General features: G+C 39.0%; 1 protein-coding gene across 1 annotated transcript; it reads right to left on the reverse strand.

Annotated features, from left to right (window-relative positions):
* Positions 1–256: 256 nt before the first annotated feature.
* On the reverse strand, positions 257–2082 carry LOC141713899 (uncharacterized). The gene is made up of 2 exons (XM_074517462.1): positions 1419–2082; positions 257–582 (listed from the first exon to the last, which is right to left on the reverse strand). The coding sequence occupies exons 1-2, from the start codon at positions 2080–2082 to the stop codon at positions 257–259; spliced, it is 990 nt and encodes a 329-aa protein (XP_074373563.1).
* Positions 2083–15430: the final 13348 nt, after the last annotated feature.

Below are 15430 nucleotides of genomic sequence, written 5' to 3' on the forward strand. Positions count from 1 at the left end.
CTCTTACCAGAACCACGCTGATTGAATATTCAGACATTGCGAGGTATAGTACTAGAGATTCTCCATCTAACGGTTTTAACAGCATGGGTGGGTTTCCCAGTTGCTCCTTGATTTTTTTGAAAGCCTCTTCGCATTCTGATGTCCATACAAAGTCTTTCCCTGCTAACTTAATTCCCTTGAAAAATTCCTTGCATCTATCGGACGACTTGGAAATAAATCGATTTAACGCGGCAATTCTCCCAGTCAAACTCTGCACCTATTTCACATTGGTGGGTGACTTCATATCCAACAATGTCTTGATCTTTGCGGGGTTGGCCTCAATTCCCCTATGGTTGACGATGAACCCGAGAAACTTGCCCGACTCCACACCGAACACACACTTTTGTGGGTTTAATTTCATGCGAAACCTCCTTAGAATGTTAAACATTTCCATCAGGTGCTTGATGTGGTCATTCTCCACCTTGGACTTTACCAACATATCGTCCACATACACTTCCATACTTTTCCCGATTTGGTTCTTGAACATCATGTTTACCAACCGCTGGTAGGTTGCGCCAGCGTTAATCAAACCAAACGGCATTCCTATGTAACAATATAACCCCCTGTCATTAATGAAGGATGTATGCTCTTAATCAGGGCCATATATCGGAATTTGATTGTAACCGGAGTATGCATCCATAAAACTCAGCAATGCATGCCCTGTTGTAGCGTCAACCAACTGATCAATTCTTGGGAGCGGGAAGCTATCCTTTGGACAGGCCTTATTAAGATCTGTGAAATCCACACATGTCCTCCACTTCCCGTTCAGCTTTTTCACAAGCACAGGATTTGCAAGCCATTCGGGGTAGAACGATTCTTTGATTAGTCCCACCTCCAACAACCGGTCTACTTCTTCTTTTAATGATATCGCCCTCTCCCCACTCACCGGCGACATTTTTGACGTATGCCCGTACAATTCGGGAAGATATTCAACCAGTGACACATTACTTCTGGGTCGATTCCTACCATGTTTGAATGACTCCATGCGAAGACATCAAGATTTGCAATTAAGAAGCGGGTAAGACTTCCCCTCGTTTCATCATCTAACTGGGATCCCACTTTTAAAACCTTGTTCAGGTCATCTTTGTCAACCGGAATAGATATTGTGTCTTCGGCCGGTCCCGTCTTTTCGGCGGGCATAAGGATCCTGGGATCCAAATCGAAATCAAAGTCTCGGGGGTCTTCGACTTCCACTTTTGCATCTGAGGGCATGTCCCCATGAGTGGGAGCATCTACCTCAAGACAAGGCATAGTTTTATGCAACGCAGGTGAAGAGGGCGCGTCCTCATTTGGAGGAGCATCAACCTCAATTCCATTTTTATTCTTCAAGGGCGCGTCCTTCTTTTGAGGAGCATCCACCTTGAAGTTATTTCTGAGACCTTGTAGAATCTCACTTCTTCCTTCCAATTTCTCCCCGTTAACCTCCTTCTGCATGATCTCCTCTGCGTGGTTCATCACAACTTCTTCCATGCTAAGGATCTTCGAAACACTCCCCAACGTCAAAACAGAGTTCCCAGTGACATAGGCTTCTTCCTCTTTGGGGCCTTCTACGAAATAATGGGCATGAACCTCCCCACTTGGTTTTATATGAATGTCCTCAGCACCCTCAAATGGGAGACCCTTTCCCTCGTATCTTCTCCTGCGGAATTCTTTAACAGCCTTGTGATAGCAGTCGCGTGACTCGTACTGCGACCCTCTCAGACTACCTACTCCGTTTGGTGTTGGGAATTTTATCATCAAGTGGTGTATCGAGGTTATCACCCTGAACGCTCGTAACCAAGGTCTGCCGACTAACACATTGTGCGCGGAATCCTGATCCAGCACTTTGAAATCTATCATTTGAGTAACCGATAAAGCTCCTTCACCGAGCGTAACGGGAAGCCTAACCGACCCCATAACTCTCACTGCTTCTCCAGTAAATCCATAGACGTGTACATTTTCAAAATACATGTCACTATCCGGGAAACCCAATTTTTTGTATGTGCTATAATACAAGATGTTCGCAGAATTTCCATTGTCCAAGAAAACTCGATGTACATTCATTGCTCCAATGAGCATGGTAATCACCAGCGTATCGTTGTGGGGATGATGCACCCACCTTGATTCTTTTTCCTTGAATGTAATGTCAGCAGACTCTCCCTTAAAGATCTTCGGAGGTCTGTCTTCCAAGCTGTGTGTAACACCCCCAAATCCGGGGTCGGGGATCCGGGTTGTCACGAGTTCCACTTCCCTTAACAACACCCAATCTTATTAAACAATCAACTACTCTTTACTGTGATCCCACAATATACACACACACACCACAAGTTATAGTCTCAGAGATGAATATCCAAAAATAATCACAAGTCGTTTTATTCCACAATTATATGTCAATACACCTTAAAAGGTTTTCTGGATAATTTACATTTCTTTGCCATTATTATAATTCATAATATACATAAGTCTGGTACATTATTAGTTGAAAACTTAGCCTATTGGTAATTTCTACCTCAGCTACAGCGGCCTCAACGCTTCCAGAAAGCTGCGGAACGTTTCCTATCCGCTTGCGAATTGGGAGCTTGGTCATGTTCATCTTATCTATCTGATGTTGTGTGATGAAAGAAGAAAGCAAGGGTGAGCAGCAAGCCCACCAAAATAATATGTATAATGATTAACAATATATGAGCCTACTCATAATACTCATGAAAGTCTTGGTCAAAAGAAATGAACCAAGTTTGATATCTTAATGCGATGAAGTCGCAAAATATTCAGTATATATACATATATACTTTTCAAAATATTGGAAGTCCTCTTCCATGCATAATATACACAAAGTCCCAGTGTATAACTGTATAAAAAATATCATTGCAGGGTGATCTCATATATCTAACCTTGTCTCAACATTTTTCTGAAAATCTTTGTCATTCATAAGACAATTATTAATTAGATATAAGTTTAAAAGATAAAGTTACCAAATACTTCACTACACTTATATCATTTATAAAGCTACTTGAACTACCATTGTTCAAAGTATAATGAGCTTTCAACAGTTCGTCACATAGATGAGACTACAAGACAAGATTTGAATAGATTAAATCTTTAAAATATTATTAAAGGAAATGAAGTTATGACATACTTCATTAAGTTCTGATATATATATATATATATATATATCCACATATACATCTTCCTTTATACATTTCCTGAAAACCTCTGTCATGTAAAGTATGAACAGAATTGCAATATCCAATAAGTTTGGAAAGGAAAAGAATTTTGGCATAAACCAGATATCTTGCTGATCAGGCAAAGATACCCATAAGTAACCTTTTCTACTAGTAGATGGACGAATTCCCCACTGGTCATCACCCTGGTCGTAATAGGACCTTATGCTGGATTGCCACTCAGCCACTTATGCATTTGATGGACTCCCACTGAGCCACTTACACTATCATGGATGCCCACTGAGCCCATGTTGCTTATGCCGACTCAATAGATGGACTTACTTCCCGAACGTTGGGTAAGTAATCAATTCATTTACCAAAACTGCAACCGTGTTGCGAATATAAAATACACCACAGAGCCGGATCCCTCAGGTTTTGAGCGAGTATTTAAATCCCCTTAAAAAGGAAGATCTTAAATATAAAAATGAGTTTTGGGATCCGCTCTAACTTTTAAAAATCATTTTGAAGACTCGAAAACACTTTATAGAGTGTTTGGAGTAAAGCTGATTTAATGAAGTAAATCAGTCCCCAGAATATTTAGAAAATGACTGAATATTATTATTTAAATAATATTCCCATAAAGATTAATTTTTATAAAAATAATTGAAGTAGAAGTATTAAAACTTATACTTGAAACGAGTATTAAATAACCAAAGATATACTTATATGAAAGTACTATCTTTATTTGAATAATCGAAAATAAGTTTGATTATTGACACCTTATTCTTTAATAAAATAAAGAATATATCTCAGCAAATAATCGGAGTCATAGATCCTCAAATGAATATTCAAATAATATTCATTAAATAATATAAAAGAGTCATAAGCCCTCGGATGAATATTCAAATAATATTCAGATAATAAAATAAAAGGAGTCATAAGTCCTCGAATGAATATTCAAAATAATATTCATTTAATATAAAGGAGTCATACGCCTTCGAATAATATTCGAAATAATATTCAATAATAAAATAAAGTTAAAGTTATCGAATAAACCTTATTCGATTAATAGTTTTGAAAACTATGACCATATATATATAAGTATATATATATATATATTTATATCCATATATACAAAATCTACTCGGGATCCTCGACTCCCGGTTTTAGAAAATATTTTCACCTTTGGGTCCCTATACTAAGGGTATATGCAAATTACCGCTATCCTCTAGCATATGTATTATCAACTGAATCAACAGATATATATGGAAAGAATACGAAACAGGCATGCATATATATATACCATAGTAGCATGCTTCAATATATTGCAACATTTGCTAATTAACCAACATGCATCTATCGCAAGATAATGCAAATACATATATTCATCACAACAACAGTTATAACTGGTAGAAAACTTGCCTGAGCGACTGGGGGTTACGAATGGCTCGGGACGAGTCTGGTCACCTATAAGCAACAAGTAAGTTGGAATTAACCAAAGTCACTTGTAAATCTATACTCTAACCAACTCAGACTCTAACGCTCATTTTGCGCATACTGATTCACTTAAGTCACTCGAGTACCCTCGGCTCCACCATTTTTAATAATTTAACCTTTACGAGTTTTAAGGCGATTCCTTCGCGAGTGTCTTACCAACTGCCTAACACACTTACCATAAATGTTTCATAATTCAATTAGTCCTTTTTGGTCTTTAACCTATGTTTCAAAGTAAGGCGAGGGGAAAAGTTTCGTTCGCGAAACACCGTTACTTGAAACGGTCGTTTCTCCTAAACCGTGCATCGGAATCGAACGAACTACATATCAAAACGAAGCTCGTAAAATGAGCTATCTAGACATGGCAATGGTCATAATCTAGCAGGGGGTTCTCGGGTCCTAATGTTATGCACAAAAACAGTCTAAAGAAAATCGGACGTTACGACGGCTATGTTTACGCGAGTTCCCAATTTTAAACCATTCAAAACCAACCCAATTCAACCTCAATCCAACATACAACCAACATCCATCCTTATCACATCATAAAAACCCCAACCAATTCAATTTTAACATTCATACTTATGCCTAAGCTTAACTTTAACCATACTTAAGTTCTTTTAATCAAAACAACAACATCTACCATTCCATTTCACTACCATTTCAAATCCCAAACTCTAAATCACAACATCAAGCTACAATATCACCCTACTAATCAAAATCATCTTATAATACATAGGAATCTAGGGTTTGGAGATGATATACCTTCCTTGAAGTGGTGGGAGGAGCTAGGAAGCCTTAAGAAGCTTTGAGAAGTCTTAGGAATGCTTGGATCTTCAAGGAAAACAAGAAAAACTTCAAGCTAAAAACTTGAAAACACTATTCATTGTCTTCTTCTTTGATTAAATGAAGAAGATTGAGAAGGAATTGATGGCTTAAACTCATGATATAGCCCTAACTAAGCATGAAGATGATTAGGGAATTATCTTACCAATTTAGGAGGCTTGGATATTGAGTTTTGAATTCTTGCCCATTTGCAATAGTAAAAAGCCGAGAGCATGAAGAACCATGCCTTGGTTTCTTTTTGATTTTGATGAAAAATGATTTGCTTGGCTTGGTTGGTTTGATTTTTTTGTGTTTGTTTTAGTAAATTACCTAGTTGCCCTTGATTTTGTGTGGTTAAAAAGCCACCACATCTCCTTCCTTCCCATGTCATGCTTGTGTCATCCTCATGATGTCATCCTCCCCTCCTTGTCCTCTTCTCATTGGTTGGGTGACATCATCCTCTCTAATCCCTTTTGATTAACTTCCTAATTGTTTGCCTAATGACCGCTGATCTGTTATACGGTTCGCTTAACTTTCGTTTTCGTTTATCGTTTGAAGGATCATACCCGGGATCTTATTACTTAGGTTCCCTTAACCTTTCTAAATACATTATTTCCTTTTTATGATCCTCTATTATAATCCTTTAATTTAAATCCTTTTATCCTGTTACCTTATACTCAATTCTTTCCGTATCTATTGGATTTCCGGGAAAAATCAAAGTGTTCGGATTTGGATTCTGACGATCTTTACATACACTTATATCCCATATAAAGTACTAATAAAATCTCAGAATATCCATATCAGAACCCCTACATAGTGTGGCATGAAAAGTTTTCTCATTCAGCAAAAACACTATTCATAAGGGTTTCAAAATTTCCCAAAAATTGGGGTTATTACACTGTGAATGTTGGTGAGCGGCGGATGTCGCGCCTCTCTCGGGTTTTTTTCCAATGCTCGATTACTATCACCAACAAAAGGGTGTCCTCCAAAAATTGCCCTGATATTGCCAGCCCTCTGAAACTTAACTTCTGTTGTTTTTTCAACATCTTCCGCCCGCGGGGGCTGTCTTTCATCCTTACCCTTGTCATCGCTTCCCCTGCGTCGTTTCACCTTGTCAATCCATTCTCCCAGATACCCAGCCTTGATCAATTCCTCAATTTCATCTTTCAGGTGACGACACTCGTGGGTGTCATGGCCGGTGGACTCATGATAATCACAATACTTCTTTTTGTCTCTGCTCTACCATGAAGTTAGACGGTCGGGCTTCTTGAAGATTCCTCTATCCTTATTTACCTCAAATATATGATCAATGGATGCCGCCAGCAGTGTATAATTGCTGACCCTTCTCTCATAGTTCGATGGCGGGCTCCATTCTCTCCGCGTGTTCACGGTGTTCACTCTATTAGGGCTTCTGGCATTCCGCCGATAATCTGGGCTCAAGGATCTATCCCTTCTCTTGGATCGCCCCTTGGAGTTATGGGAGTTGTCATTCTTTTTTGTCTCCGCAAGCGACTGTTCAATTGCTTTGAATGATTCCGCCTGCGCAAGCACATCAGCTAATGACACGGTGTCCTTCCCTTGCAGGTGCTTCCAGAAATCCGTTCCCACACGCAATCCAGCTATAAGAAGTATTTTCAGCATTTCATCAGTTGCACCCCTTACCAAAGTAGATTCTGCATTGAACCTTTTAAAGTATGAGGTTAAACTTTCTCCTTCCTTCTGTTTCACATTAGCCAGTGTGGTGACTGGTGGTGTGTACTTCACTACGGCTTGAAATTGAGTCAAAAATAAATTTTTCATCTATTCCCAGGATGTGATCACACCTGGACTAAGTTTTTGGAACCACTGCTGAGCGCCTTCTCTAAAAGTGGCCGCCAGGAGACGACATCGATCCAAATCAAGTACTTGATATACATCCATTTCAATGTTAAAACGCCCCAGGAATTCTACAGGATCTGAGTTCCCATAAAAACGTAAGTCATTGGTTGTGTTCCTGTATCCTGCAGGCAATTGCGCCTCCCTCACAAAAGCAGCAAAAGGAGAAGGAGCTTGCGCAGTCGCCGTTACTCTTCCTCCCTCAAGATGGTTGAGCAACCTCTTGAGATCGTTCACATTAAACGTCCCTACCCCAGGAATGGTTTGAACATTAGGTTGTTGGGGTTGCTCTACGACTTGCTGTAATTCCCCTTGATTACCCCCCGGGTATGGCGGTGGATCTCGCCGCCCCTCGCCCTAAGGATGCGGCTGTGGCATGTTACCATCTTGGTTTTGAACATTTTCCCGCACGCGAGGTTCCTCTTGACCGCATCGCGGAATTTCATCATTATTTTGTATTCTTACTTGAATTCGCCCGCCGTCCTGGTCATGAGGACGCGCCCCGGACCCATTACCTGTAGCACTGTGGGAAGCTACGGGAATAATGGCAGGAGCTTCTTTAGCGGAGGGTGCTCCATCTATCCTACCATTGTAGGGTACTCTTCCGTATTGATATCCCATCCTTCATCGTCCATTCCTCTGATATCCCCGATAGTAATTCCCGGGCCTTCCTCGCGGAGGGGCACGCTCGTGTTCGTGGTGCCGTGCCCTGTCATCCCTTTGGAATGCAGGGGGCACACGCGTTGTGTCACGGGGCCTCGCTTCTCCGGCGTTTCCTTCCTTTTGCCATTCTACCAGCAACATCCTCAAATCGTCGTCTTCCAACCTTATGCTAAGCCTCCTTTTCAAGGTTGAAAGATCCCTTCCTTCCTCATCTTGATTTTGAGTGTTCTCCTTACGACGACGCTCGTCCATCGTATGCCCAGACCTATGTGGGTGTGGCACCACCTGGTTACCAAGGCAAGGCCTTTCCCTACCATCAGTGTCCTCATCAACAAGCTCCACAATAGGCTCTACATCATCAGAATATTCCAAGCCCGCGGAGTGATTCGCGGGTTTTCCCCGCTGCCCTGGGTATCTCCTTCAACTACTGGTGCTTTCCCCACAGCATGACCGTGACGGGGAAAACGACGACCTCTCCTCGTCCTCCAACTCTCCACCGTATTCAGTCTTGAGTGAAAACTGTTAAGAGTATTCCCCATATGGTACAACTGCTCCAAGATATCAGCGTTGCTGATGAGAACTGGAGGTGTCCCCCCCACATCCGGAGCTCTTAGTGGATCCGCCATGTTTCTGAGAACGTAGGGTTATGGCGAGTGTAGACTCCCCCGCCTTCTCCTTCAGATCTGTTGTCACTTCCATCATAAGAACTTCCATCACGATTATAAGACATCTTTTCCTCCTAAGATTACGACCTTAACTAGCACCCCTCCTTCTAGCGCCAATTTGTTGACGGAGGAATCTGGTAACAACAAAGATTGAGGTTTCTCGCCGGAACTAAGATCTGTGACAGTGGTTCTTTGTCGGAAAATTAAGCGGTATATGGTGGTTTGTGGTTGTTTTATGCTGAGATTGATCAGAGTAAGTGGTGGCTCTCTTATCAGCTCTCAACTTCTTACCCTCTCAATGTGCCTACGTACCCTTTATATAGGGATCAATCCTGACGTATTTCTCGTAGAACAAGAAATCTAATGGGCTTAGACTTCTTATTCCTAGGTCCAGTAGAAGCCCATCCAAAGTCCGTCTTCCGCTAGCTTTAGGAATGTCCAACTATGAGGCCCAACTGCGAAGGCCCAAGGCTCGTCCGTAATCGCAGGACTTCACGAATAGTGCATCTCCCTGCGCAAGGATAACACTCCGCTACATCTATCTCCCTTGATGTACGGACGCAGGTATAGCCACGGTTCACCCCATATGCCAGACGAATCCCTGTCCCCTGAATGAGGATAACCCACCAGATAACAGGACAGGTGATCCCAAGCTCTTGGGTGTAAAGTGTAGGATGACTCCAAAGTTCTCCAACGAGGACACCCGTTGAATACAAGAACAGAGTTCCCAAAGCACACACCAAAGTTAACCCCGCATCCCCAATGAGGACACCCGTTGAATACAGGAGGAGACCTTCAATCATCAGGCATACCCCTGGAGGCCTTCAAGCTTTTCACGGACATCCCCCTCCTTGAACGTCTCAAGGAGGGAATTCTTCAAAGAGTACCTCCAACAAATACATTAGTAAAAATAACCTCCATTGCTCTTCTCCATGCAAGCTTTGTCCTGAAATCACTATCAAAAGCATATTGACCAACCACAAGACGCGTCCTCTCTATCTGGGCGCGTCCTCTCCTTTATAAAACCAACCTTGTTTCTTCATCAACCACCCCTTACGTCATGCCACAAAAAACAAGACACGTCCTGGTAGGGTCAGGCGCATCCTCCAACTTCCATTTTCACAAGATCACACTGGCAAGGTACTTTCACCATGATTGACGCGTCCTCATAGCTTGGGCGCGTCCTTCCCTGATCATACACTCCCATGCTCCCTCACTACCAGACTATAACATATCTTCTTACAAGTAGGCGCGTCCTGTATGCCTGGACGCGTCATAACCTCCTACAACGCAACACCGGGTTTGACCGCACCTAATCCGCATTTGACCCGAGTCAATTCAATGCCAAATTTTGGGTATAACAGGGACCACCGGGTACGCTCTTATGAGCAGTGCGCCTAAGCCTGACCATCTTCTTGCTTAACTGCCATGGTTAGATTAAAACAAAACATATGAGTATAATACTCAGCAAGTAATTATAAAGCAGTTCTACGATAGAAAATCCACAATATACTTTACCAATCTCAGGGCATTCCACTTTATCAGTTCTAGGTGGCAGATTTCTATCTTTCGGGTTATGAAGGAAATATTTGGGGCTTTCAAGGAACAAGGCTCAAAGCAGGGTGAAAGCCGACATTCATCACAAATCATTAAAGGATCGCAAATGATCTTTCGAATGGAAAGCGACAATCTTTTAATTATATGGAATCAATTATATGATCAACAGAATAAAAATCAGGGTTCACGAGTTATAAGCTGCACCATATCACAATCAACTCTTTTCAAAGCAAGATATACCATTTTATTTTCAAAGAATCAATTACTGAGTAGGAAATTTCAATTCCTCTTTTTCTTTTTAAAAAAATCAATATGGAACCCTTGATAGGACCACTTTATCTTTCATTTCATTATAATACGGGTGATCAACCCGTACCGAACTCCATCCGGTCTTTAAGGTACCAAATGGCATAATTTCAGCCTTAAACTGGACTAGCCCCGCCAGCCTCTTACTATGACTGGACTAGTCCCACTAGCCTCTTACGTCCCAATCCAATCCATCAGGAATTCGTTTGGAAAACCTTGAGTTGGAAAAAGTAGGTTTTCTAAAATTCATTTTATCATTACCAAGAATATGAAATCATTTGGACTCTTTCAAGTCGAAACTCATTCTTAAATTCAATTTCAAGAAGCCAAAGTTAAGGAAATGAATTCAAGGATATGAAAGGCTCAATTCTAAGGATCTTGAATCAATGATAACAAGGTACTCAAGTTAAAAGAATCAGAACTGTTTCAAGGATCAATAGGGAAATAAGCAATCAAGGAATGAAGCATCATTACAAGGGGTTCGTAAAGGTACTTATAGGGTTTATAACAGTTTATGGTATAACAAACAATTAGAATAGGGAAAATGGGTTACCAAAGGGTTGAATCAATAGGCTTATCAGTAACAATTTCACAAAATCAAAGACAGGATATCTCAAATCAATAGCAGGGGTTCATTACTTTAACAGTTCAATACTCTACATGGCATGAACAATATCCTCTCTATAACCATTTACACAAGTACTTAGAGTTACTTGCCTGAATTCGCTTTCCAGTTTCACGAAGGTTGAACTACTGCCACCTAGTATACCTTTCCCTTTCCTGGCCTGAATGCCCTCACATTCCGAATCTACAATCAAAACCAAAACCTTAATTAGTTTCTCAACTCTCGTTCCCGGAACGTTCACTCAATACGATAGCTCGATTATACTCCTGACTCGAACTATACGAGTATAGCTTATATACACACAAGCACATATCACATAACACATTCTTTTCTCATAGCCTTTATATCTTTATATATACTCGATAATCAACTTATACTCGCTTAACCTTGACTATTCTTCAAATCAAACATTATAACTCATACGAGTACACGATTTCATTCATAGCTAATTATTTACGACCATAGCTATCACTTATAGCTTTTAAAATCAATCAACTCAATTCCCTTTTTCTTTTATTTCTTACTTAGAACCTCAACAATAATTAAACAAACAAATCCAAAGATTTTCACATATGAATACTCAATCATTCTTTCAATTACCAAAAATCAAGTCTTGACCTTTATTTCGTATGGCCTATTCGGCCTTATCACTTAACACCACAAGAATCAAACATGCAAAGCTCTTATTTGACATGCATCAAGTATATCATCCCAAACTAGTTCAATTTCATTCTTACAACTCATTTAAACTCATAATTTAAACGTAATCATGGATGATCACTCATTTTAACACTTAACACAACTTAATCAAGTAGTGACATTCGAAGTTTCTAGGAATCAAAACATGCATGCATCAATTTGGACTTTTAACCATACTCATTCTAATTACTCTACCAATTATAAAAACAATTATCAATAAATCATTCACATCAACAAAATCAACATGATTCTCCCAAAAATTAAGAGCCATTCGGCCTCTTCTTCTTTTATCAAAGAAACCTCACATGCAAACTTAATTTCATAGCCTTACATCTTTAATCACACTAATCTTTTAACATTATGGTAGAATAACATCCACAACCAACAAAATCAACTCATTAACTTTTGAACTACAATACCATTCGGCTTTTTATCAAAAAAACCACATGCAAACACAAAATAATTGATTTAAAGATACTAGAGCTCAGTTTTTTTAACATCATTGCTCACCACCAGTTCACCGGAGTTCATCACCGGTGGCGGTGGCTTCACGGTGGTGCCGCCATTCGGGGGTTCCAACTTTCAAACACCAATTTACACAAGTAAGTAAACACATGCAAACACATATCTTCACTCTAAATCATTTAAGGATCAAAACCCTTTTTGTTTTCATGAAAACCGAATCAAACCACCAAATTCAACTTTGGATTTTTCTCAAAAACCTTGAAGATAGTGACATGCATGTATATATATGGATAGATAAAGCAAAATCCCACACAATCATAGTCTTATACTCGAAAGAGGATGAAGAACAAGAGAGATTTTGAAGAGAGAGAGTATCGAGAGTAAGAGAGAGAGAGAAGTCCCGAGAGGGAGAAAGAAAATGAGAGAAAAAGAAAGAGAAGAGAGATGCTCGGGTGAAAAGAAATAAAGAGGGGGTGGGGTGAGGTTATATACTACCAAGGGAGGGGTAGTATAGTAATTAGGTTATCTTATTTCCAATTCACTCTTTATTCTTAAAAGGAAACGATTTCAATTTGTAAATATCTCTCTGGGAAAAGATGAATTTGATACGAAAAAATAATTTTAAAGCGTGAATCTCGAAATTAGCTTTCCAACCATTACTCATAATAAACTTTTGAGCGTACGGTTGATTTTATATGACTTTTACAAGTTTATGCTACTAATAGCATTTAGCACATAAAAATCAATTTAAAATGTAACGATCACCAAATAAATCCGTCCATCATTTTTAGAAAGTCTTTAGGATTATTTCGAAGATAACAGAACAAATCTCATGCCTTTATCTTACTCAAATAATTCTGTAAAAATGTCACGTAATCACGCATACAGACAAGCAAGCACATATACTGACACATCACAACTCATGTCTGATCATAAAATTTTTCCCTCTTTACATTATCCCCTTCTTCTTTTACGCGTACCGGGTCACGTTCTTCCTGACGGCCCGACGCTCAGCGTTTCAATTACGCTTCACATCATCATTATCGACCGACACGTCGCTAGGACGCAATACTTCATTTAAACATTCATTTCATATAATAATACATATTTCACATTTTATATACTTTAATCCCTTTTTTTAGGACGGGTTCCGTTCTATCAGACGGCCCGACAACACAGCTTAACTCCTAAACCGACTCTTTAAATTGGAACGCGTCTATCTACGCTCCCAGGTACTGATATACAATAAAAACAATAATCATCACTTAATCACATATTTTATAATCACTTCACATAAATCATACTTTATTAACTTAATTACGTCAAAAAATTATCAGTCGTCACAGTATCATTCATAAACATTTTTTAAAAAATCAAAGATATCGATATTGGACTAACACTTATAAGAAGTATTGGTCAAACTAATAGTTGACTGTTAAAATATTAAACCAAATATATTTATTTTATCTACAAATTTTATTGTATCACTAAAATATATAGATATTGACATCTGTAAGGTTGGATCATTCATAAACATTTAAAAAAAAAATCGAAACAGTCAAATAGTACTTTGACCAATACTTCTTACTAGTGTTAGTCCAATATCGATATTTCGATTTTTTAAAAAATGTTTATGAATGATCCAACCTTAAAAATGTTAATATTTATATATTTTATTGATATAATAAAAAATTTAGAAAAAAATTAATGTATTTGGTTTGATATTTTAATTGCCAACTAGTAGTTTGACCAATATTTATTACTAGTGTTAGTCCAATATCGATGTTTCGATTTTTTAAAAAGTAGTTATGAATGATCCCACCTTATAGATGTCAACATCTATATATTCCAGTGATATAATAACAAAATTAGAAAAAATAACAAATTAATTATAATTTAACATAATTCTAAATTTCACCGCACACTCTTATGAATGGAATTTATCATAAAATCGATCAGAATCATGATTTCATTTCTTTTTATTAAAATAATGAGTTGTAAAAATGAATTATAAGATTCTAGTATTTTTAAAAAAAAAAATTAACAAATAACAATATTTTTTACATAAATTATACGGATTTTAATTTTCATAACAGAAAATACGTAATATATTAATTGATTTTATAAATTGACACTCCTAAATTCAACTGACTGGTCGTATTTAGCCTGGCCAAGTCAGCGATCCACGTGATTTAGATCCAACGTGTCAAATTTAAGCACTAAAAATAATCTAACGGTTGGTATTATATTGTATACAAAAACTAAAAAACAATATTTTATAACTTAAAACCCCCCTCCCACCCATCATTCCATCACCCCCTCCCCTACCCCACCTGCCCCGCCCCTCCCCGCCCCGCCCCGCCCCTGCTTCCCCCTTCTTACTGCCCTTCTCTCTCTCTCTCATCAATACATATACACATTTCTATGTCTATAATTTAATACACACATCGGCGTATTTCTCATCAAACAAAAATGGTCGAAACACGACTCCGCTCGTCATCATCGAAGCGCCCGCTCTCCTCTCTTTCCTCATCATCTCTCCCCACCGGAAAATGATTAAAGGTACCGCCTTTACACCTTTTCACCGGTTTCTCGCCGTGATTTGATTGATTTGTGTGTGTGTTTGTGTGTGGATTCGTGTGGATTGTGATTGAATTATGTTTTTGTAGGCGGTGGAGATGTCGTCGTCGACGAACGAGTATCGGCCGACGTTGGAGAAAACCACTCACAGCACGCCACCACCACCATCGGTAGTGGCTTCGTCAGTTCTCAGATTGCATACAACACGCGGACGCACTCTGATTGCTCCGATTGTAAAACAGCTTAAATCAGTTTTGTAATGTATTGTTATGTTATATATTGATTGGATTGGCTCTGCGGATTGATCGATTTGCTAATTTATGAACTGATTTGATTTTTAATGTCGAGTTTTACATTTCCGAGTTTGACCGAAATATTTGTCATTTTGATTGGAAAATGAATTTTTTAAAACTCACTGGAATCTGAGAATTTTTCGGTGAGTTTTTTTTTAAAAAAAATGGTGCTCGTTAATTTGACCGCATTCGATCGATTTTAGAAAT

The sequence above is a fragment of the Apium graveolens genome, chromosome 3 (genome assembly GCF_009905375.1).
Source record: "Apium graveolens cultivar Ventura chromosome 3, ASM990537v1, whole genome shotgun sequence".
Lineage (NCBI taxonomy): Eukaryota > Viridiplantae > Streptophyta > Magnoliopsida > Apiales > Apiaceae > Apium > Apium graveolens.